The following is a 23,500-nucleotide window of genomic DNA, read 5'->3' on the forward strand; positions in this document are numbered from 1 at the left end:
CAACACTTTTGTGATTTATTTTCTTGTATATTTACACCAAACTTTCAATAAAACGTTTAGAAGAAAAAAAGCTAAATTCTGACAAAAACGCTGCATTTGCTAATAGAAAAAAAATACAATACCGAATAAGTGCATATATACTGTATTTGTATGTTTAAAATGCAGTGAGTAAATGTCATGCGAATATAAACTAAATACTCAAATAATATTCAAATTTGTGAGACAGCGAGTGAAGAACGTGGAATATTGACTACAGGTCAGCCTGTATATATTTCTTTTATTGATTCTACAATTATATACAGTTATCAGAGAAACAAATTTGAAGCACAATAAAGAAACACACATGACATCACCAGATCTAGACATCAGCCTTGATAATTAATTTAATTTTTGTTTGACGTTATAGGGATAGCCATTTTCATCTTGTACATTTTGGCAATTGTCATTTACATTCTGCCCAAATAAAACATACTGTACACATTGTACAAGTTGCATTAAAAAAAACAGACATGTACAGTACATCAGCAAGATTGTTTTCCTTACATTGGAATAAGGAGTCAGAATAACATTCATTCAATGAGGCTCACTCCTCACCCCCCTTCTTCGTATTTTTAGTACCTCATAAGAGAGAAAACACATTCTCCTGTTATATATTTTGGACTCAGAGGCAAAGCCGTGTGATGAAACGCAATGATAACATTTTCGACTATTTCGAAGAAAGGCCAAAGTACACCGATGACACATGTTTGACGGTCACGCTGGTTGTTCTATTTTCAGATGAAAGACATCAATATGCAGCATATTTAACTCCTTAACATTAGCATTCAATTGTAGTTTATTCAACCACAGAAACCTGAAAGTTTGTGCAACTGGATATACCGTGTGAGTTGAGCCTCTGAGTCTGACATGTGATAATTGGTTTTAATGTTACTTCCCACTTCAGACTGCACCCTATAAACAGTAAGAAGCCAGTCTGATTGAAGTTTTTTTTTCTCCTGCCCGACTGGTTTCCATCATTGAAGCGTTACTTCCGCTCCTTCTGGTCACCAGAGTTGGCAGGCTGACCTCCCCATTTGGACGCCAGTAACGCATCCTCTTTCCTGCTCCTCCAACTCAAAGCGAGGGGAAGTTGATTCCCACCACTTGCTGGATGATGATAAAGAAAACATGTTAAATGAGTGTACCGTATTTTCTGCACTATAAGGCGCACCTATAAACCTCCAATTTTCTCAAAAGCCGACAGTGCGCCTTATAATCAGGTGCGGCTTATATATGGACCAATATTGAGCCTCTAGAGCAGGCGTGTCTAAAGTCCGGCCCGCGGGCCAAATGTAGATATATGGACAAAGTTTTAAAATGGGCCATTCATTGAAAGTGCGCCTTATAATCCGGTAACGCCTTATATATGGACAAAGTTTTAAAATGGGCCATTCATTGAAGGTGCGCTTTATAATCCGGTGCGCCTTATATTGCGGAAAATACGGTAAATTTGATTTTAGGATTTGTTTTCTTACCTGCTTCTGACCAGCAGGGAAGAATTCACTTTGCCAAATGTTCAAATGGCACACTGACCTGTACATGTAAGGGGGAAAAAACAAATAAGATAAAGAATATTTTTTGGGGGAATCTGACTTCCATGACTCATCCTACCTGCGACGCAGTGATGCGTGATTGGTCGAGGCGTGTGGAGAGGTCACCGGCGGACACGTTGGCAGGTGCACCGCGATGCAGCCTCATAGCCACTTTGCGCTCTCGCTCCACCCGTTCCGCCCGGCCCACCTGAGGAGAGCGGTTACCTGTATGCAAACACCTACGATTAATTACAACCAAAAAGGACAACTTAGTGATGATCGCCAATGTCCTAACCCGACTGCTGGACGCCGCGTGTGACCGCTTTGGATTGGATGACGTCTTGTTCGTTTTTGGCTCGGTTGGCCGCCGTAGGTTTGGGTCCGGATGGCAAAGCTCGACCTCCGCTGACCTTTTGGCCTTCTCCTACATGGTCCTCTTCATCTTTTTCCTCCTTACGTTCTTTGTCTCCATCTTCCGCCGTCCTGCTGGCCCCCTGAAAAAAATAACGCTTAATAAATTATCTGACAGCTTACTTTTCAAAGTTAATATTTATCAACACACTGTCCCACTCACAAACTTGAGCATGCTCCAGTCAAAGACGTAGTCATAAGAGAAGCCCTGTCTGTGGAAAAGGTTCCTGAAGAGCTGCCTCAGGTACGAATAGTCCGGCTTGTCGTCGAAGCGCAGAGAGCGGCAAAGATTCAAGTAGGTGGAAAACACAGCTGGAAGACAATGAAGCATTTTAATTTCAATTTTTCCAATGCATTTATAGTATTTAGCCTGCCACAGTGTTATTAGTATCAATAGTGGTTTCTGCTACACTCACACGGGTAGCCCTTGCACAGCACTTCGATAGGAGTGGACATTTTCTTCTCGCTGATGCGTTCATACTTCTGCCTCTTAGTAGCGGCCTTGAGTCCCTGCCAAGGCAGCGAGCCCAAGTTGAAGTACATGAGGACATAGCCCAGCGACTCCAGGTCGTCCCGCCTCGATTGCTCTGTGGAAGGAGGGAAAAATAAAGTGTGTAACTTTGTGTGTATGTTGCCGTAGTCGAGAAGTTCATGTTGTCTTACCAATGCCCAGGTGGGTGTTGATGGAGGCGTAGCGGGCGGTGCCGGTGAGGTTTTTGTTCTCTCGGTAGGGAATGTGCTGGTGCGTTCGGGCGTCGCGGTATTTCTTGGCTAGGCCAAAGTCGATGATGTAGACGAGGTTGCCCTTCTTGCCAAGCCCCATCAGGAAGTTGTCGGGCTTCACGTCTCTGTGGATGAAGTTCTTCAAGTGGATGTATTCGATCCTGCTGATCTGGTGGAGACATATGTGGCATAAGATTTTTCCACTTTGTTTTTATTTAGTTTTGTATTTTGAATTCAGTTAGTTGTAATTAGTTTTTAGAGCCTGTTAGGTTTCCCCCCCAAAATCCTATAATATATAATGACTATATACTAACAAATACTATATGATAAATATACTTGAAATAAAAGTATAACGTTAAATATATTATGTTATCATATTTTAGTGTAGTTTATTTCCTTTATGTATCATTGTTATTGTTTGAGCATGTGCTATAATATATAATATATAATATAATATTATATAATATAATATAATATATATAATATAATATATAATATAATATAATATAATATAATGTAATATAATATAATATAGGCGGCTCGGTGGCGCACTGGGTAGCACGTCCGCCTCACAGTTAGGAGGGTGCGGGTTCGATTCCACCTCCGGCCCTCCCTGTGTGGAGTTTGCATGTTCTCCCCAGGCCCGCGTGGGTTTTCTCCGGGCACTCCGGTTTCCTCCCACATTCCAAAAACATGCTTGGTAGGCCGATTGAAGACTCCAAATTGTCCCTAGGTGTGAGTGTGTGCGATTGGTTGTCTGTCTCTGTGTGCCCTGCGATTGGCTGGCAACCAGTTCAGGGTGTCCCCCGCCTACTGCCCGATGACGGCTGGGATAGGCTCCAGCACGCCCGCGACCCCCGTGGGGACTAAGCGGTTCAGAAAATGGATGGATGGATGGATAATATAATATATTGGCCATGCTGCAGGGCAAAAATACACATCCACGTAAAGCACTGCACTGGACTTTGGAACCATGTGAATTAACGTTTGCAATTGTACTGTCGCCCTCTCGCGGATTTGGTATGAAGTACATGCTTAATCCATTATAATAAATACACAGACACGATATTCTATTCTATTCTATTCTATTCTATTCTATTCTATTCTATTCTATTCTATTCTATTCTATTCTATTCTATTATATTATATTATAATAAAATGTTAATTATATTAAATGTTATGTTATATTTTAGTCTAGTTTATTTTATTTATGCATCATTAGATAGTTTCATAATATTGTTTAAGCATCTGCTATAATATAATATAATATGATATAATATAATATAATATAATATAATAGAATAGAATAGAATAGAATAGAATAGAATGGAATGGAATAGAATAGGAAAGAATAGAATATCGTGTCTGTGTATTTATTATAATGGTTTAAGCGTGTATTTCATACCAAATCCGCGAAAGGGCGACAATACAATTGCAAACGTGAATTCATCGTTAATTCACATGGTTCCAAAGTGTATTTATTATAATGGTTTAAGCATGTACTTCATACCAAATTCGCGAGAGGGCGACAGTACAATTGCAAACGTCAATTCATCGTTAATTCACATGGTTCCAAAGTCCAGTGCAGTGCTTTATGTAGATGTGTATTTTTGCCCTGCAGCATGGCCAATAAATATATTATATTATATTATATTATATTATATTATATTATATTATATTATATTATATTATATTATATTATAGCACATGCTTAAACAATAATATTATAAAACATATGAAATTATATATAATTGCTTTGGCACTCTCATATTTGTATTTATACAAAATTAATATTTATTATTTTTCAAGCTCACCATTTGATCAGCCAGCAGCAGGACGGTTTTCAAGCTGAACTTGCGGGAGCAGAAGTTGAACAGGTCCTCCAAACTGGGGCCCAGCAGCTCCATGACCATCACGTTGTAATCGCCCTCAGCTCCACACCACTTGATGGACGGGATACCCACTGTGGGAAGGGAATATTCAAGGATTATAACTTCAATATTACATACGGCAGTCAAAGCTTTACTGGCTTCACTGAGCCTCACCTCCTCCCTGCATCATCTTGTAGAATTTACTCTCAATGTGAAGCTGCGGATGTTTGGTCTTTACGCATTCCAGCTTGATGGCCACTTCCTCTCCCGTGGTGAGGTTGGAACCTAAAGAGGAGCAACATGATCAAAATGAAATTCTAATATTGCATGTTTATTAGGAGGATGAGAAGAACAGGGAAACTCACCGAGGTAAATGTCTCCAAAGGAACCGCTCCCTATCTTCCTCCCGAGGCGGTACTTGTTTCCCACTCGCAACTCCATGGCTTCTTAACTACTCCAACTGACTGAAACACACAGTTGCTGCGATTCATCACTAGTGATTAGACCTTAAAAGTCCAACCCTGAGGTTCAAAGCTCAAACATCACCTGTGCATTTCAAAATCTTTTATATTAGGTTCATGAAAGACAAGACATACTGGAGATGAGAATTTTTGACTGTTTTTTGCAGAAGCTTTCTCAACAAGTTGTTTTGCTGGCTTGTAGGCATAAGGGACACACAGGTGGATACCCCTAATTATCAAAATGAGATTTCTTTCACACTCTGATAATCAATAACACATTTTTTTGTTCAGTCCAGTACCGAATGACCCGGCACTGGTCCATGGCCTGGTGTGGGGGACCTATGCTATACTCAAAATGGATGGATGGATGCTAGATGCATGAATGGATGCATGCATGGATGCAATATCACATAACCCAACATTGAAGCAAAGTAAATCTATTTTTTTAAGGTGAGGTTTAGATAATCGTTGCATTGGATCTTAATCCGCTATAAACACACACACACACACACACGCACACACACACACACACACACGCACACACACACACATACACACACACACACTGCTGCTGCACATTGGCTCAGCCTCCTCTTAACAAGGTGTTGCAGTAAAAACGCCGCAACATCAGCAGGACATGCAATTCCTGCAAAATTGGAACTAGTCCATAAAGGCTTATTTAGGAGATGACACCTTGACATACAGAGTAGCACGTCGATGAGCTCACCGGTCGTCTGGGGCGATACTTCGGTCTCACTCGGGGGCCCTGGGTAGCGACATACACTCACGGCTCATCCTCCACGCAAGATTGCAAGATTCACCCGCTGTCACGATCTTGACGTGTGGAGAGGAAGAGAACGTAGAAGACACGAGTAACCCCCTTACTTTCCTCTTCCTCCGACTCGTCTTCCTCATACACACACCCTCTCACTTTACGCCAACAGCCTATGACGTCATCCGTTCGAGTATGAATGAAGGAGCAAGTGCACGTCAAATATGTTTTATTTCGCTCTTAATGCACTTTGAAGATGTAGTGGACTGTAAACTACGAATGGGGACGTGTGCTTTATCATTTTTGTTTGTCCTCGGAGGTTGTGAAGAAGAACGTCACAAGTTAATAATAAAAAAAAAAAAAGGTAAAACAGCACCACTGTGTGGACAGTATGGGAGGTGCTGCGAGGCCACTGACCGTATGGGAAACATATTTTAAAAACAAAACAAAAACAGCAAAACTGGGGGGGAAACTGGTGTGTGTGGAGGGGTGTCTTTGTAACTTCTAACAATCCTATTTTGTGAAAACAAATTACAATTTTTATTTATTTTCTGCCATACTACTGACAACAGCTGTTAAGAAAACCGAATAAAAGCACTGGAATGTAGGCAGACTCAAAAGGTCTGAAGGGCAATTTCTGTTTCTTCATTCAGGCAAAACAATTATAATAAAAAAATATGTTAGCAAGAAAACTGCTTAATAAGGACAAAATCAACTACCTCATTTGAACCTTTATTATCTTGTTCTTTTCCACTTTAAATTATTTTCATCTCCTTTTTGTAACATCTGAAATAAATGAAAACATCCTGAACAGGAGTGATAAAGACCGACTTAATTTAAATTGTCACATAACATCAAAACAAGAAAACAGTAAAACATAACAGCTACTATCTTTAACGTGTCTGTAAAACACTGTTTCCAGCTGAGCTTGGTATGGTAGGATTTGGGCATTTGAATAGAAATGCCTTCAGTTAGTTGCTTCGTCTTAAAAACAAATGCTCCTCAAATTGCAATAACCAAAAAAAATAATAATAATAACAAAAAAAAAAAAGACAAACATGAACAAAATGCTGCTAAAAAAAAAAAAAAAAACTTAAGAGACATATGCAATAGTGCCAATATTTTCGAACTTTTTAGCTATCACAATGTCTGGTGGTCACGCACGCACATACAAACACTCCGAAAAGCCAAGCTGTCAAATAAACATCTATTCACTTCCCTGACCGGAGCAGGTAAGCATTCAAAAGCAAGTGCCTGCGTACACGCTTGGATGAATCTCTCCCGCACGAAAATAACATTCAACATTGTAGCAATAACACATACACACACACGCAAACTCGCTCACATAAACACTCCTGATACTTTCTTCATCCTCCATTCGGTCATACCGTCAACTCTCCTGTCATGCACACACAAGGCAGGCAAGGAGGGCACCTTGAACAGCAAGTCAATAAGTGACCCAAGTCAGCATTAACATCAGGACAATATATAACAACCAACTTGATTTCTTTTGAGTAAGAAAAAAAAAAAATACAATAGCGAGGTCAGTGTTTCAATGGGGAACAAAGAGATCTCTACAAAGTTTCACGTTTGTCTTCATACCGAGACGACTGATGTACATCCACGAGGAGATAAGAGTTTTGCTTGTCAAACGTAAGAGCAGTGTGTAACTGGTGTGTATGTGTGAGGGCAGGTGGGCCAAGGCCACTGCTGATGTAACATTACAAGTCGTCCTGTAAGGTCGATGTCGAGTTGTGGAAGGATTTGTATTGGACGAGACAACAACAAACCCCAGAGGCATATAGTGCAAGTTTGGCTAATTTTTAGTTTTTTTTTTTCCTTTCTTTTTTTTTTTCTTCTCAACCCTGGGCCCCATGTTGATGGCATTTCCACCAAGGTAGAGGTGTTGGTACAGAGTAAAAATGCTCCTCTACTTCTCTAAAAAGGTTGCCACTGGTCCAGTTGAAAGCGGTAGCGAAGCGAGGTCATCCCGCGTTTGCCACAACACACTCCGGATTCCTTTTGTCACTTTCAAGCTTCCGAACATGAGAACTTAAGAGAAGTACACCGGGTCTAAGAGGGCTCAGTCTGCAAGTCGTCGACATTAAATACAAAAAGACGAGGAAGGGGGGGGCTCGAGAAGGGGAGGCGGCGGGGAAGACGAGTGTGGCACACAAAGAACAGCGAGAGCTAAACGCGTTGACATGTGGAACTCGGCTGAGCCCGTCTACAGTACATGCCTGAGTGATCTGGTCGTGGAGTAAAAAGACAGAACTACCCAGCTCGGTCCGAGAGTCCCTTCCGCTTCAAGTTTCACTGTGGTCTTCATTTAATATTGATGGTTTCATGAGTGAAATAGCGAATGTATTGCATGTAGCCTGTGTGACGGGAGACCAGTGTAGCTTCAATTCACATCGTGTGTGTGGAAATAAATAGAGCGGGAGGTTGTGACAATGATTTTTTCAATGTGTCAAGCGGGCCCTTCAGATCGAGTCAGCGCCCCCGCCCAGAAGGTCCCCAGGCAGCAGCGAGGCCGGGCTGCCCATCTGATGACGATCTTCAAGTGCTGGCGAACCCCAGAGGCTACTACCAGGATACCCGGCCCCACTCATGCCACCCATACCCCCCCACAGACCTTGCCTTCCCGCCTCCACCCCCCCGCCGCTGTTGCCGCTCCACTGGGAGAAGATGCCCAACCCGGGCGCGGAGGGGGCCGACTGGTCCGATGAGCTGCCGCTGCCTTCCAGGCTCTGCCACGTGGATTCGGAATGCCCAGCTGCCCCGGGTACGACCGTCCCTGCTGGAGACCCTCCTTGTCTGCTTCCGCCTGTGCCATTTCCTCCTCCACCTCCTCCTGCAGCGAGATCGCAGGTGGTCCCGCTACCGTTTGTCCCCACCGCCGAAGATGCCGCCGGGGCGGTGGCAGAGCCTCCGCTCCCTGAGCCTCCAGCCTGGGAATGTGCAATGTATCGGGCCACGTCCTCCTCACTCATAAACTCTGCCAAGATGGTGGTATTGCCCAGAACGCACCTGTTGAAATCATAAACAGTCAAGCACATGCAAGGCCACAACCCACAAAACAATCTCTGGACTTACATGTGGAGGGCACTCTGGGCTTTGGCTGCTTCCTGTTTGGTGCCATAGCGGATAAGTGCGCTACCCTGGGTCAGGCCGAGGTGAAAGGTCAGTAGGGGGCCGTGCTGCATGCAGATGGTTCGAAGCGTGGAGCCATCAATCTTCAGAAATAGAGATGCGCAGTTGGCAAAGGTCGAAATATGAATCCAAAATATCTGACCAACAGCTTTTCTGAGCACTGACGGCAAACGAGCAACTCCAATGGCTTTCAACAGCTGCACATGCTTGTGGCCATACCTGTGGTGTGAGATTGCTGAGCACCAGCCAGCAACTTTCACGAGAGCTGCCGTCGCTCCAAGCGGAGCCTTGAGAGAGCAAAACACGTTTTAATTAGCTTAACTAAACTGGGCCACTGGGAACCGTTTCTTCATCAGAGATTTACAACACGACAAGAAAAAAAAAAAAAAAAAAAACTTTGGATCTTACCAGCGGTGCCTGAGCCACTGCTCCATCCCCTGCCAGCCAGTCGAGGAGCACCGCCTGACCATGGGGTAGGCGATATCTGCTTTTGACTGGCCAAGCCTGGAGGTGGGCGGGACAGCTGCGCCTGGCTGCTGCCGCGACTGGCTTTCCAGGACTTGTGCCCAATGGGCTCGGGGGGCCATCCAGTCTTATAGTCTGTGTACTTTGCTATTCAAAGGGAGGACAGAGAGGTGGCTGAAAGGATTGAAAGACCCTCTTGTCTGAGGCCGCGGGTGTGTATTTGTGCTTACCTGAGTTGTGTGCGTTGTTAAGGGCATCTGAGGCACTGTAGGGCCAGGCACCGGGTGAAGGCAGTAAGGTGTTGAGGGGAGGGATGGAATCTGCAACAGAGAATAGCTGATGTTGAATTCCCTCATTTTGGCTCATTAAACATACAAATTAAACATACAAATTGGAATAGCAAAATAAAAAAACAGCAGATGTCCAGTACAAACCAGTATTGTCTTGTAACAACTGGTGCTCAGAGTCATTGAGGCCGGGAGAGACGGTGTTCCCCATCATACTCCCCGGAGTCATGTCGGGGTCCGATTCGGGGTCGACCCGATCTATTCCTTTCCAGGGAACACCAGGTTGAAACTCTGAGAAAGAGGTAGGTGGAAATACGTGTTCGTCAAATATGAAATTACAAAACTAATGAATAAGCAACCCAATTGGAAGGGGCGGTATTTGCGTTGTGAGCACTGACAGTCGAGAAAAAAATAAATAAATAATAAAATAGACCTTTAAAACCGCCCTGATTGTGTCATGTAATTGTCCTCGGGGTATTATGACCATGAAAACTAATGAATACACCTGGAAACTGTTTCGTAATTCATGGGAAAAAAAATCATATGTCATTTAAATACTAATATAGCGTCAACTCCACATGTCAAGCAATTAGTGGCAACAGGATTGCGTAACGGGTCAAAACTTACCAGGGGGCCAGCTGGCCGTAGTGGTGGGCTTGGCACTCATCTTGCCAGGGGTGCGATGCCAATTGGTGCTGCCTTGCGCGTCTCCTACAAGCATGTCGTACTGTGAGTAGGGCGAGGCCCCCGGCATCTTCATGGGGTTGACAGGACCTGCATGACAATTCATGTCAATACACAACAGAAGGCAAAAAAAAAAAAAAAAAAAAAAAAAAAAAAAAAAAAGGGTCAAAATAAAAATGGAGTCTTACCATTTTTGTGGAATGCATTTTCAGGTGAGGGTGTGTCTGGCGAGGAGTGCCCCTCCATCATCCATTTGAAACGAGATTGTTGAGCTCCCATGTCCTTCATGCCTCCGGGCCCCCCCACCACAGAGCCACCCAGGTCCATACCAGTGAGGTTCATACCAGAACTAAAGCCTGTAGGTAGAGACAATAAAGTGGCAAATATTTATGATATGCTGTAATAAAAAAAATGGATAGAAGGCCTGAATAGCAAACTTGACTCACTCGAGTAGGGTCCAAGCGTTTTCTGATGGAGGTCAGCCACAGAACCTGCCAGGCCCTGGTGGGGCAAAGTGTCAGCCCCGTGTAATTTGGCACCACTTCCGCCATGGTGGGAGGGTGAGAGCTTGATGCTGCCACCCAAACTCCCGACTTGCTGCTGCTGCCGTTGCTGCTGGAGTACTGCCATGATCCTGGCCAACTGCCAAGGTGTACAAAACAAAACAGAAATAAGTCTGCGACCGCCTTGTAGGTCAAGTCAAGAAGAAAGCCAGAAACCAGTTTTTGTCAATAAGCGTGCTAATCATAGCTGTAGAACCCTTTGTGCGTACCTGTTGAGGGTCAGTTTGCTGCCGCACATTCGGCGGAAACTTTCTCTGGTTTTGCAGCAGCTGCTGTTGCGGCTGCTGTTGTTGCTGGAGGAGGAGCTGACAAGCCTAACGCAAAACATTTCGGCCGATGAAAATACAGGGAGACAGTTGCAATGGCGTGCACGGTGCTCGTTCTCACCAATTGAAACTGGATGTGCGGTGGGTAGATGCTGCTGAGCATGGCTATATGTTGGGGGGACAGCTGAGGAGGGAACACGCCGCCGCCGACTCCTGCCACTCCTCCCACACCGCCAACACCCCCCACGCTCCCGCTGGGAGGGGGCATCTGCTTCAGCATGGAGCCTGGCACCTGAGCAGGGGTTAGCGTTGTTTCAACGAGTGATTATGTAATACTATCTAATTAGAAACAAAACAACTGCATATTTTGCACAGACAAATGGCACAAACATTCTGCTCCATGAAATTCTCCATTAAATTACTCTGAATTAAAAATAAAATGGCTATTTCAAGTAAGCGTACCTGAGGTGACAGGAACTGATGAGGCACTTGTGCTCGTATCCCTGGGGACTGGTTCATGGGTGGAATATTGGGCTGGTGTCTGGGCTGAGACATCCCTCCACTACTGCCGAGGAGGCTATGGCCACCCTGTGATCCAATATGGGGGAGAAAAAAAACATTAACGGAAAGACCTTAAAATTAACACACAAAAAACTTTTCAGGGTTGTGTTGAAGTGAACACAGAAAGAGACTGGAGGACAGATACAAGAGGAGCAGGTTTCTTACTTGTCTAAAGGGGATAGTGTGATTGAAGAGGGAATGGGGCTTGTAGGCAGTGGGTGGTGAGAAGAGAGAGCAAGGACCATCCTCCCCAAGGTACCCATCCTGATTGTTCAAAAGCAAGGTCTGCCCAAGTGACAGCCCAGGGGAAACAAATTCGAGTGGCACAGGGGGGGAAGAGTGAGACAAGGAGGGAATAAAGGCAAAGGAGGAGGAAAAAGATTCTTGTATCGTGAGGACGTACCTTGTCGTAAAAAGAAGCGGCATCACCAGGTGCTGACTCTTTGGAAATGGGCGAGCGATAAGCCATGCCGCTCCCTCCTCCTCTTCCTTTCCTCATGTCTCCGTTGTAGTCCATCATTCCCATGGCTCTTTTGTCCATTTCCATCTTCTTCTCCTGGAGAGCGCCTGGAGCCAGGTCAATGGTCAGACCGCTCGGATCGTCATTCTGTCCGACGCAAGAGGACATCGCATTATCACCAAGGGCGGCCATCTCATAAATGGTCATCAAGGTACCACGGCGTGTTTGAAGTGCCTCACCAGAAGCCCCATATTAGAGAATTGTCTGTTGATTGGGCTCATCCAGGAATCCCCGCCAACCTTGAGCGGACCCTGAATAAGATTGCGTTACACTTTGTAAGCACAACGCAAATGTGATGATGTAATACTGATGAGTGCAACATTCCATGGAAGTAACCCACCTTGTTGCTAGGCTTCTTAACATTGTGGCTCTGTCCCCAGCCGCCATTGCTACCCTGTCCCCAAGACGACCCACTACCCTGGGAGCCAGTGCTGTTCCACATGCTCCCGCCCTCCTCCTCTTCCTCCCAGCTCGAATGACGCGAAGCTGTGACGGAACCTTCTTTGTCCCCCCAGCTGTCTTGCATAGACTTTGAACCTGTCGGAGCAGATTATCTGAATCAATATTGTTGTCACATTGCAGCGGGATCATGCAAGTTAAAGGCAACATATTATGTTGCTAACCAGATTTGATGGGATTGGGGGGAGGGTTTCCCCAGCCAGTTTTGGCACCAGCGTCATCAGGTTCCCCCCAGCCAGAAGGAGCATCTGTAGGTTTTCCCCAAGCAGCCGTGCCGTTGTCTACTGTGGGACTAGCTGGAGGTGTACCACCCCAACCTGAGGAACCTGCAGACACACGTATACGGTTAGACTTGAGCAAACATAGCGCAGGTTTTTTATTTATTTATTTAGTAGCTGGTGTCTTACCCATTGGAGAAACCTTTCCTTGTCCATGACTAGTGTTGAAGTCCCTGCTGCCTCCTCCGGGTCCCGTACCAGGTCTATTTAGCTGCTGTGTTGGAGGTTGTTGAGCATGTGGCTGCTGGTGCTGACCAGCAGGGGTGCTGTTCTTATCCCACAGATTAACCGGTTTGTAGTTGTAATGGGTCGGGTCTCCCCATGCTGACGTTCCGTCATCTATATCATTTTTCCTGCTTAAAGACTGTGGGGAAGGTTCCTCCCAACCACTTGGTTCAGATCCACTTCCACCTAATCCATGACTGGCAGGGATGGGCCCTGAGGTCCAGCCTGAGCTTTGGTTCTGGGCTTGAGTGATTGGTTTTCTCCCACCGGCCCCTTGCATAGCCCCTTGGTCCAATGTTTGCTGCAGCTGTGGCGTCTGATTGCGGGCTTGTGATTGTTGCTGCTGCAGTTGTGCCTGTAGGCCTGTGATAGAGCCTGACTGGCTGTTTGGCATCTGTTGCATTTTATTTCCTCCGCTCCAATTTTGATGGGGTTTGGACCCAGCGACGCCAACTGCGCCACTCCCTCCTGCCCCTGTGCCCCCTGGCCCCCAGGATCTCCGCGGAGCATCCTCGTCCCAGCTTCCCCAACCACCCGTGCCTGAATCTCCCCCACCTGAGTTCCTTCCGCCATTCTTCGGCTCATCTTCCCATCCTGCGCCACCGCTATTTGATTTGGACTCCTGTTCGCCCCAGTCCCGACCTGGCCCAACCTTGTGCCCTGAGCCCCAACCACCTCCTCGTCCTTCCCCACCCATTTCTTTCCACCCGACTGCTCCCCTCTCGTCATTTCCTCCCCAGCCTGTACTCGCAAGGTTACCTTGTTGCCCCATAGCACTCCAAGCGCCACCATTTCCTCGATTGGTTCTCCATTCTTCGTTACCCCACCCTTTGGTCTCCTGATTATCTGCCGTCCCTCCTGCACCCCAGCCACTAGGCTTCCCTTGCTGGTTTTGTCCCAGCGATCCTGACCCAGCACCAGTACCTGCTGTGATGACTGGACCCGATTGCGAGACGCCAAGATTACTCATGTTTGGGACCAAAGGAGGTGGGGCTCTCCCAGATAAAGAGGCCCCACCACTGCTACTGCTGCTGCTGCTGGTCTCCCAGGCCTCCCCGGAAGAGCCAGCAGAAGAAAGCAAGTGAGGGTGGACACCTGGTCCATTTGAATCACCCATCGGGATTCTGGGTCCAGAAGAATACTGAGAAGAATTGCCGAGAGAAGCTGGGTGTTTGGAAGAGGTTGATGGGAGTGCGCTCTTATTGTATTCGGCTTGACTACCAAGATCCCAAGCTGTGTTTTGTCTGATCTGCGTTTGGCCCCAGCCTGTGTTTGACAGTACCCTTGGATCGAGATCAGGACGGCTGAGCAGGTTTTGTAAGGCAGCTTCAGTATCAGGTGGCTGACGCCGGCAACGACTGCCGTTGGGCTCCCTTTCACATCTGGAATTCCCACCGCTGGATAAAGACCCTCCCCGTGGTCCGTGTCCTCCCTCGCTCCATTCCCCCGTGTCCCCCTCTCCCTTCTGATTGTCCCAAGCTCTGTTCATTGCCGTTGAGGTGACGGGAGGATTGCCGGCTGTGCTGCATCCGCTACTGCTGCTGTTACTGCTGCAGGCTCCTCCCATCACTTCTCCAGGATTAACTCCAGCAGTGCTGGAGGAACTCCCACCCCAGTCCACACTAGACACCCCTTTTTCAACTCCAGATGTCCCCCACCCTCCCTGAGATACCCCAGTTTGACTATCATTTCCAGCACTCCCCCAAGTATTAACCCCTCGAGAGGGCCCCGGATAACCCCAACCCGAAGACCCGTTATCACCCTCAGCAGCTCTGTATGCCCCCGTGGCACCCTCTCTGCCCTCCCATCCATCAGTCCTTGAGGCACCCGTTTTGGAGTTGGATGCAGGGTAAGAGGGTTGGCCCCTCCACGAGGAAGAAGGATTGTGGTCTTCGTCGCCTCCCGTTCCTCCCGCGGCTCCTTCGTCTCCTGCAATTTTTGGTCCCGCTGATTCACTATCCCACTTGCCCTCTGCCATTTCTCGGTCTCTAGATTGCATTTGGTGAAGTTGGTGCTGATGAGTGCTTGATTGATTCACAGACAAAGCTTGGTGACCGCCTAGCACCCCGGCTGCCCCTGCCTTTAGCCCTACGGAAGCAGAATTGTTGGCAGATAAAGTCCCTCCGAGGCCCTGGTGATGGAAGGACGACGAAGGTCCTTCCCCGACAACGCCGGGCCCCTCCTGTTGCACCAAGGCAGGCCAGGCCGAAGGGTTGGCGTTTGGATTAAAGTTGGCACCCGGAATACCACTGCTGCCATCAGCGAGGCCACTGGCATCATGGCTTCCTGGCACAGCGGCGGCTTTGGAAACTGAGGAGGACTGCTGTAATAGAGGCCCAGCTGAAGCTACTGCATTCCCTCCTCCAAGATGGCCCTGGGCGGCAGCCGCCCCCCATGCCACACTACCGGACGACTGCATACATTCATTGGGCAAAGAGAACAAGGAAGTGGATGAGGATTGGTTGCCAGAGGCACTCGTGCTGTTCACAGGCATTCCGTTGTTGCTGCTGCTGCCGCCGCCGCTCCCTCCTCCAGCTCCAGCCACAGTGAAAGAAGCTCCTCCTCCATCACTTCCAGCGATGCTGGGCCACTCATCCAGGTCGTTCCCATCTACAATCACCTTCTCCCTGCCCTGAGAGGAGGCCTGGCTGCCTAAGCTTGTGCCCCACATGGAATTTGCATAATTAGAAGTAGTGGTAGAAGCAGCAACTGATGATGAGGTGAGGGCCAATGAGGTGGTAGCTGCACTAGAATCTGAAAGGATTAGAGACTTACTTGTAAATGGCAATTTCAGGCATGCAGTCAACCAAACAGTGAGTAACTCATACCTGAGTTAGCAGCTATGTTTGCATTGGGGGCCTCCCCTCCTCCTCCCCCTCCCAGCAGCATGGAGGACAGTGGCGGCTGACCCCTTTTCAGTAGCACTTTATGGTCCTGCTGGCAGCGGAATCTCGGCGGCACTTCTCTCGGCATATAGCGAGGTTGCTGCTGAGGCGCCTGGGCCGCACCTCCGCTACTTGTATTCCCGTTCCCTGGAACACTTGTGCTGCCCGTGGCAGAGGAAGAACTGGCGCTGGAGGCGGGCTGTCCGTTGGCCACAGCAAGGCGCTTGGCATTGTTACCACCCTGCGACTGGGCGGCAGCACTGCCAGGGCCTGAAGTGGCTGGGGATGGGGATGCAGAGGGGGTGGGTCCAGGGCTGGGAGAGGCAGAGCTGCTCTGAGTTGCAGGTGGATGGGCAGACGCCTGCTTGGTCAAATCTAGCACTGAATGACAGACAGAGACATGGAGAGAAAATGCACAGTTAATAATCAACAAGGTAAATCTTTAAATACAGCAATCAAGACAAGTTGATGATTAATTTGTATGAAAAAAAACATGCATATTTTCAAATGTAAAATAAAATACAAGATCAGAGTAAAAATAATGTGATGACATGAGAGCATATGAGGTTTTAATTTCAAAGCAATTAAACTTTTCCTGTTTTTTGGACATTATTGTACAGCTTACCTTTGTTCTTTTGCTCTGTAACCTAAAATAAAAAGGACAAAACAGATATTAAATCTCTCCATGAAGTTGTAACTGCCGTCATAATTTAAAACCAAATTCACTCATTCACATTATGGTGACGCACTTGTCAGCTTCAGTAACATAAGACGACAATTTATAAAGTCAGTCACAGCATACAGTGATTTGTTTTTTTTTTAAATCTGATTTTATACCTGTCATATATTTAACAAGTATGGCTAGACCGTATTGATTAGTTTAGCTCGCCCATAAGAAATGCCGGGTGAAAACACATTGAACATACCTTCTGGGAGGCTTCCCTTTTCCTTTTTTCTTCTTTTTTCCTTTTCTTGTCTTCCATGAACTACCGCTCCAGTCGTTGATACTCCTTTCTTCTGGAAAAATAAGCAGGTTATTTAAAAATACAGTCATCATTTGGTTAAACGGAATTGTGCGTGCATGCGCACAAACAAATGCCAAAGAATGAACTGAATCTTCAGATGTGATTTGGTCTTCTTCGACGTGCATTAATATTCAGGAGCAGCTGACAACAAACACCAAATAACGCCGTGGATGACAACGATAAAGAGGACAAATGTAGGGATTACAAAGCACAAACGACTGTCTGCAAAACCCAATGGCCATTTCTAGCACAATGCTTGTGATTCATTCTATGTACTGAATAGGCCAGGAATACTATATGAATAGACACTGCACATATACCATACATACCACACAAAGCCCAAATTGATTCTTGAAACGAATTGTAACCAATCACTAGTATATTACATAAAATATGCTGCTACATTATGTGTTAACCTTCCAGTCATTGTGGTATGAGCAGTTGGCTAATGTCACATAGCTACGTGTTCGGTACGACCGGTTAAGAAGAAGCTGGAGGGAAACATATTCAAGTGAAAGACTGATCTCAACAAACCACAATTTAAAGTGGATGACGTGATGTTTAAATGTCTTTACAGGTGCAAGCAAGCCATAATATACGCTCTTCCGCTGGTGGCGAACAGGAGTGGGTGGAATTTATATAGGTGCTCAAAACCGCAAGAAAACACATTTATCAGTTTTCACCGATCTAAGTAAACTAGCTGGTCTTTGTTGTGTAACTAAAGCAGCTATTTATTAAATGCACTGTGCTATGAAGCAAATGTTGACCTCTGAATATGAAAACATAGAGCTAATGCTACACATTGACAGCTACAAGTAGCCCAGGCTAATAGCGTTAGCTTGAGCACAAAATGCGAGCTTACCAGACAATCAAGGCAACACAACGTTTAGTGAATTTGCATTTGCATGCAATAAAGAAAACGAGAAACGATGAAGAAACATTGCAACACTCACCTCAGCAATCACATATGAAGAAAAGCTAGCGTGCTAACTAGCTAAAGTGCTTCAGTGCGTTTTTTCTTTTTAGCTTTCTGAGGCATTCGTCGAAGCTACAAGAACAGCGACGCCTGAGCGGATACGTCAAGTAATTGTACAATAATGAAAATATACTTGCAACGCGCCACAAGCTGGTAAAGAAGTACTGTGGTTGCCCTCGACTAAAGCAAAATATGCAGAAATGTTTCAATTTCAAAGCGCTGTGGAGTCAGTCTGTAGACGGGCGGCCATTTTGCTGCTCAGCATGAAGAGTCTCCAATGGCCAGCAGCCAGCCAGTAGCAGCTGCGTGGAAGCGCTCTGACTGGCTGCCTGTGATAGGGAGGGATGCATCAAAAAACGCTTTTCTGACCTTCATAAACTTCCAGACACTTGCTCAAACAAAGATCAAATTTTTCCAAGTTGTAGGAGCCTGGAGAAGGAAAACATGCAAGGTTCTTTCTGCAGGAGTGGTTGAGTACTGAGGGTGCAGATGCAGAGGATGCAAAAGTACTCGCACTCAGTACAAGTACTCGAAATACTGAAAAATGTGAATTAATTAAAAATGTTCATTATTTTGTTATATATAATTTGTATAAAATTGCATAAAATTATGTTACAAGTACATCTGAACTGCGCTTATAAATAAAGTTGAATTAAAGTAAATTTGATCTGAGCAGTACAATTATGAAAATTAAATTCACCAGAAATAAGTGCGTAATTATTTTGAAATGTAACTTACGTGGACTTTCTCCAGTAAATTTTCTGCTTTACGTTAAAAAAAAATGATAGTTCATCAATTTGACGTAAGTGGTATTGATCACACTTATCCACTAGAGGGAGACATTTTACAAAATAGGTACACTTGCAAATTCCATCGCCCACAATAAAATGTTAATAAATTAGCTGTTTTGTATCATGTATAATTGCATCTCTTTATTCATTAAAGCCTCCCCACCATTTAAGGTGATGGTGAAATTGTGACTTGCTCAGTGTTAAAGGGAATAAACATTTTTGAAATGGAAATTATTTACTCACGTTCTGCATAGTTTGATAATGATTAGCACATCTGCCTCACAGTTATGAGATTCTGGGTTCGAATCTCAGCTTCAACCTCCCCTTTTGGAGATCCTTACTCCCGCATTCCAAAATCCTCAACATGGACAATGATTCCTTTTACTCGTGGAGGGCGCTTGACTGATTGCTTGAGGTCTTGCATCAATAGTAAAACCCACTGACAGGTCCAGCTGTCAAATATTAACACCGGTGCAGCTGCCGACCCCTGGGAGGACTGTAATTGATTGTCACACCTCCTCAGACTCACCGCCGTGTGCATAAATATGCATTTACACACTGGGGAACACATCCCTTGACAGTGAAGCATTACGAGCATGCAGATTGAGTTGTGAACACAGCAGGAAAATGACATTCAATGAAAAATATAGGCTAAAAGAGAAGTGTGATTCAGGGCATGAGTCAGTAAAATGCATTACCGGTGCTCCCCTGTGACTCATAATATTACACACTAGACATGCTCAGCCGTATCTCCTGTCGAGTTGAAACTTTTCCCACGGTTATGTGGATTTTAAGTTAAACAATTATTCACCAGAAAATATGAGGAAATCCTGTTTTTTCTCGAAAGGCCAGACGACACCCGAGGAGTCGGTCGAGCATTTGGGTTTTCCTGATTTGCAATATTATTTATTATATTTTCGTTTTGTGTTTAATGACTCAGGTACAGTTGGCATCTTTCAAATCTACAATAAAACATTGAATTAAAAATGTTATCGTTCAGTATCACTAAAGTAAAATGGTGGCCTTGTTCAGTAAGTCCACACTGTACGGGTTTCGGTGAGCTGTTAGCAGAGACAGGAAGTGAAGGTGACCGGCCCAAGAATGTGTCTGCTCCCCGGCTCCGCCCACAGGAAATGCCAATCCGGGCCCTTCGGAGTCTGCAGTGATCAAAATACTCTTAGAGAAGTCTGAATTTGGTTTATGACGGAGGACAGGATGGAAAGAGGGAGGAGGCTGCTCTCCTGTGCTCCGTTTAGATAAGGTGACATCTGATGGCCTTTAGAGGTGGTCTGGTGGTCCGTTTAGGTCATAGGCCGACGACTCCGGGCCACTGAAGACTAAACAGTGAGCCCGCATTCCTCAAGCTCAAATTAATCACTTTGCAGAGAAGGTATGCACAACAAAATGCAGATGGGGAAATAAAAATGTGCTTGCCCCGCTACCGTCTGAGGCTTTTTCTTCTCTTTGCCGTCATTATTATGCTACAAATATTTCCACCATACCCTGAAACCACCGATGTGCTTATATAACGCCGTAAGTATTTCCAGATAGCTTTTGGTTAGACCATGTACGTTTATTTCCGAACTATGATGTAAACGACTTGTGAAAGCTAAGTTATGGCCTCTCACTGTTACGACAAGATTTATATCCACTGAGGGAATTGCAACAAAAAAAATAAAAAAAACAGTGACGAAATCTTACTGTTGAATTAAGACAAGATGATGACTTGCACTAACTGACGTGCCAGATAACGTCGAAATCGGTGATGAATCGACTCCCCCGTTATTACGTAACAGCGAGCACAGTTGAGAAACCTAACACAAAAATGCTGAGCCCAATTTTAACATTGTCTTCTACTTTTATTTCTCATGTGTGACAAACCAGGTTAGTTCGTGTTTGCTTTGGTCAGTGTGTAGCGTGGCTCGAGACGAAATTATCCGTCCGGCCGCTCCATGGCCACAGTCTGACTCCCGCATCTGCCAGCAGCTTTCCGAGTGGATGCCACACACACTCCACCACACGATATGTACTCACGTGTTCTTACAAGCCTCAGCACTGACACACACACACACACACACAGCTGAAATACAGGGTGGAGTCCACTCTGCTTCCTCAGCAAATCCTTTTATTTCTGCTCCTAAGCAACACGGCAGCATTTATATTTAAGAGATGACATTTTTATAATCCCACGGAAAGAAAATAGTGGGGTTATATATGTTATGCTAGAATGAGCATTTTTTTGGAGCACTCACAAAAAGCTGGAAAGCTACAAAGAGTCGGGGAAATAAATCAGTTCAGGGAGAGTCTGAAAAAAACAGACATACAACAAAAGATAAAAATAGTTCAAGCTGAGAAGATACTCTGAGAGTTTTACAAAGCATAAACAATATAGTTGAAGTTACCTGATATGAACCCTTTTTGGTTAACTATTAGGAAAATTATTTGACTAATCAAAAACAGCATTAAAAAAAGAAGAGGACCAACATCAAGTAAATCAAGGTTTGTTTTCATTTTCCACACTCCAACACATCTCTTCACCATCGCCCGCTACCTCACGTCGTCGTTATTCAACGTTCACATGCCTTACACACATTTCAAACTGGGATGCGATGCTGATTAGCTTCCTGGCAGGAATGCCCGCCCCGCTAAAACCGCGGCAATGGGTTCCTCTCGGAGGGCCCACCGGTGGGTAGGTGGGTGGAGGAGCCTAGGCCGCTTCTGTTTGTTTTGCACCGTGTCCTTATTTCCGTGAATTCTGACCTGACAGGAAGAGTGGAGGCTGGATGGGACAATGGACTATTGTAAAGCCGCACTTTATGTGCTTGCAAGGCTTAAACAGGAAAGGGCGCCAAGACGGACACACGCACACACGCTACCATCCAGTTACTGTTGCTATGTCTGCACACTCATCAGGGACTCACACGCAATTCTAAACATTACAAAAGAATCTAAAATGTTCCCATTCACTTTCTTCACATCCTTTATTTTGAGAACTATTCTGCAAAAACAAGACTGCGGCTAGCTGACCCGTTGACCAATAAGGCAAACTAAGGCATGCTGTTCCTGTGCCAGGAAAACAAAAATGTCTTCATCCATTATAAAAAAAAAAAAAAAAATCAGCATTAAAATATAGCCATAAAAGGGGTGGCAAGCACAACTGAAATAACTGCGGGAATATGTTGTAGGTTGATTTATTACTCTTAAATCAACATATTAAAATGATGGCTGGAGACATTTGGTCTTTATTAAAATGATATTTGGCATGTAATCATAACGGAATGGAAAATGTGCTAACACTAGAAGATAGGATGTAGCAAACATCAATTTCTTTAAGAACCAAAAAAAAAATAATAATCCTCCACTATTTTAACTATGACGTCCACATCCAAAGCGTGTGACCTGGACCAGGTTCAATTTAGGATCAAGGCCAAATGATTGATGATCCAAAGGAAAGATGGAAGCTATTTACAGACACAGAGCTATGTGGCAGAGCTGTGCTGTCAATTCCATTTTCTTTTCTCTCAGTGCGTTCAAAAATATTTTTCTATCAGCGTCAATAGTGCTACAAAAACATGCAATCAGGAGTTTTGAGTGAATGAAAACAAGGCCACCACTAAAATAGCACACTCCATAAAACATTGACTTGTGAATGGATGATTGAACGCAAAAAAATCCTTGATGGAGGAAAGAGGGCAAACAAGCACCTGTGTCCATTGCGGATTCCCTCGACGGACATTTGGTGCCAGACTCATGAAATAAAAAAATTAAAAAAAAAAACACAGTAGCCACTGTTATTCTTAAGAGTTCAAATTAGCACACTAAAAAGATATGGCATTCTAATTTAAAGCCGTCTGGTTTGCAGGGAGCAAGCGTCAGACGGCCATAATTCCATCTGGAATTTCAATAAAATAAAAAATAAAATAGAAAAAATAAAAAAATAAAAAAATAAAACAGTATTAGTCCATTAAAACTTTTGCCGTTCAGCTTCACCATTTTCTTTTCTTGCCTTAACCAAGTTTTAGTAAACTTTTTGTTGCATGTAATCAACTTCTAAACTTCAAAAGGAACCCTGTGGAGAGACTTGCGGTTGTTTGACCTTTCGGGTTAAAAAAAGAAAATGTTTTTTTTTTTAATTCCAAATCCAGAAGTGTAGTTTCCAGTTTTATACTCAACATTACTCATTTTGAGCCTATGTTAAAAACTTCAATTAGCCCGTCTTAGTTCCATTTCTTTTCTAAAATGCCAAAACCACAAAAAACACATCATTATGTTTTTTCTTTTTTTTTTGTAAGTGCACTAATTACGCCGGTTCATAACGCTATATAATGCTGCTGCACAATAGACTTTTTCCAAACCATTGGATATAATTTCAGAGCAGTGTTGTTTCTTCCCTAAAAACGATTCCACGGTCTCAACATCTTTGAAAATTGATTGAATCGCATTTCATGCCGCTGGAACTCCCCTCAATGTATTTGGCAGCAAGACAGAAATGTGTAAAAGTAACTTCCAGGAGAACTCTTCCATATGTTTTTCTGCTCAAGCATTCATTCTTT

At 44.8% G+C, this 23,500-nt stretch overlaps 2 protein-coding genes and 1 long non-coding RNA gene across 5 annotated transcripts; 1 reads left to right on the top strand and 2 right to left on the bottom strand.

Moving 5' to 3' along the window:
• Positions 1–257: 257 nt before the first annotated feature.
• Positions 258–5,040, bottom strand: csnk1e (casein kinase 1, epsilon). The gene is made up of 10 exons (XM_049759207.1): positions 4,942–5,040; positions 4,751–4,861; positions 4,520–4,668; positions 2,646–2,874; positions 2,399–2,569; positions 2,146–2,294; positions 1,867–2,065; positions 1,651–1,796; positions 1,515–1,572; positions 258–1,146 (listed from the first exon to the last, which is right to left on the bottom strand). The coding sequence occupies exons 1-9, from the start codon at positions 5,015–5,017 to the stop codon at positions 1,540–1,542; spliced, it is 1,263 nt and encodes a 420-aa protein (XP_049615164.1). The 5' UTR covers positions 5,018–5,040; the 3' UTR covers positions 258–1,146; positions 1,515–1,539.
• Positions 2,166–6,866, top strand: LOC125991360 (uncharacterized). Its single transcript, XR_007489260.1, has 2 exons — positions 2,166–2,277; positions 4,515–6,866. It is a non-coding gene; the product is annotated as an uncharacterized lncRNA (long non-coding RNA).
• On the bottom strand, positions 6,526–18,440 carry tnrc6ba (trinucleotide repeat containing adaptor 6Ba). Of its 3 annotated transcripts, none has more exons than XM_049759204.2 (22): positions 18,134–18,440; positions 17,082–17,169; positions 16,781–16,802; positions 16,099–16,536; positions 13,175–16,024; positions 12,932–13,093; positions 12,649–12,845; positions 12,488–12,559; positions 12,192–12,395; positions 11,954–12,073; positions 11,690–11,815; positions 11,349–11,519; positions 11,171–11,275; positions 10,845–11,040; positions 10,587–10,754; positions 10,342–10,488; positions 9,862–10,005; positions 9,658–9,747; positions 9,371–9,574; positions 9,182–9,249; positions 8,906–9,045; positions 6,526–8,839 (listed from the first exon to the last, which is right to left on the bottom strand). In XM_049759204.2, exons 2-22 carry the CDS (start codon positions 17,136–17,138, stop codon positions 8,293–8,295), a joined length of 6,228 nt encoding a protein of 2,075 aa, XP_049615161.1. In that variant the 5' UTR covers positions 17,139–17,169; positions 18,134–18,440; the 3' UTR covers positions 6,526–8,292. The 3 variants fall into 3 exon arrangements, with proteins under 3 accessions (XP_049615161.1, XP_049615160.1, XP_049615162.1); XM_049759203.2 differs by having other exon boundaries at positions 17,082–17,172; XM_049759205.2 differs by lacking the exon at positions 11,954–12,073 and having other exon boundaries at positions 17,082–17,172; positions 18,134–18,439.
• Between the last annotated feature and the right edge of the window lie 5,060 nt (positions 18,441–23,500).

The sequence above is a fragment of the Syngnathus scovelli genome, chromosome 21, assembly GCF_024217435.2.
Source record: "Syngnathus scovelli strain Florida chromosome 21, RoL_Ssco_1.2, whole genome shotgun sequence".
NCBI lineage: Eukaryota > Metazoa > Chordata > Actinopteri > Syngnathiformes > Syngnathidae > Syngnathus > Syngnathus scovelli.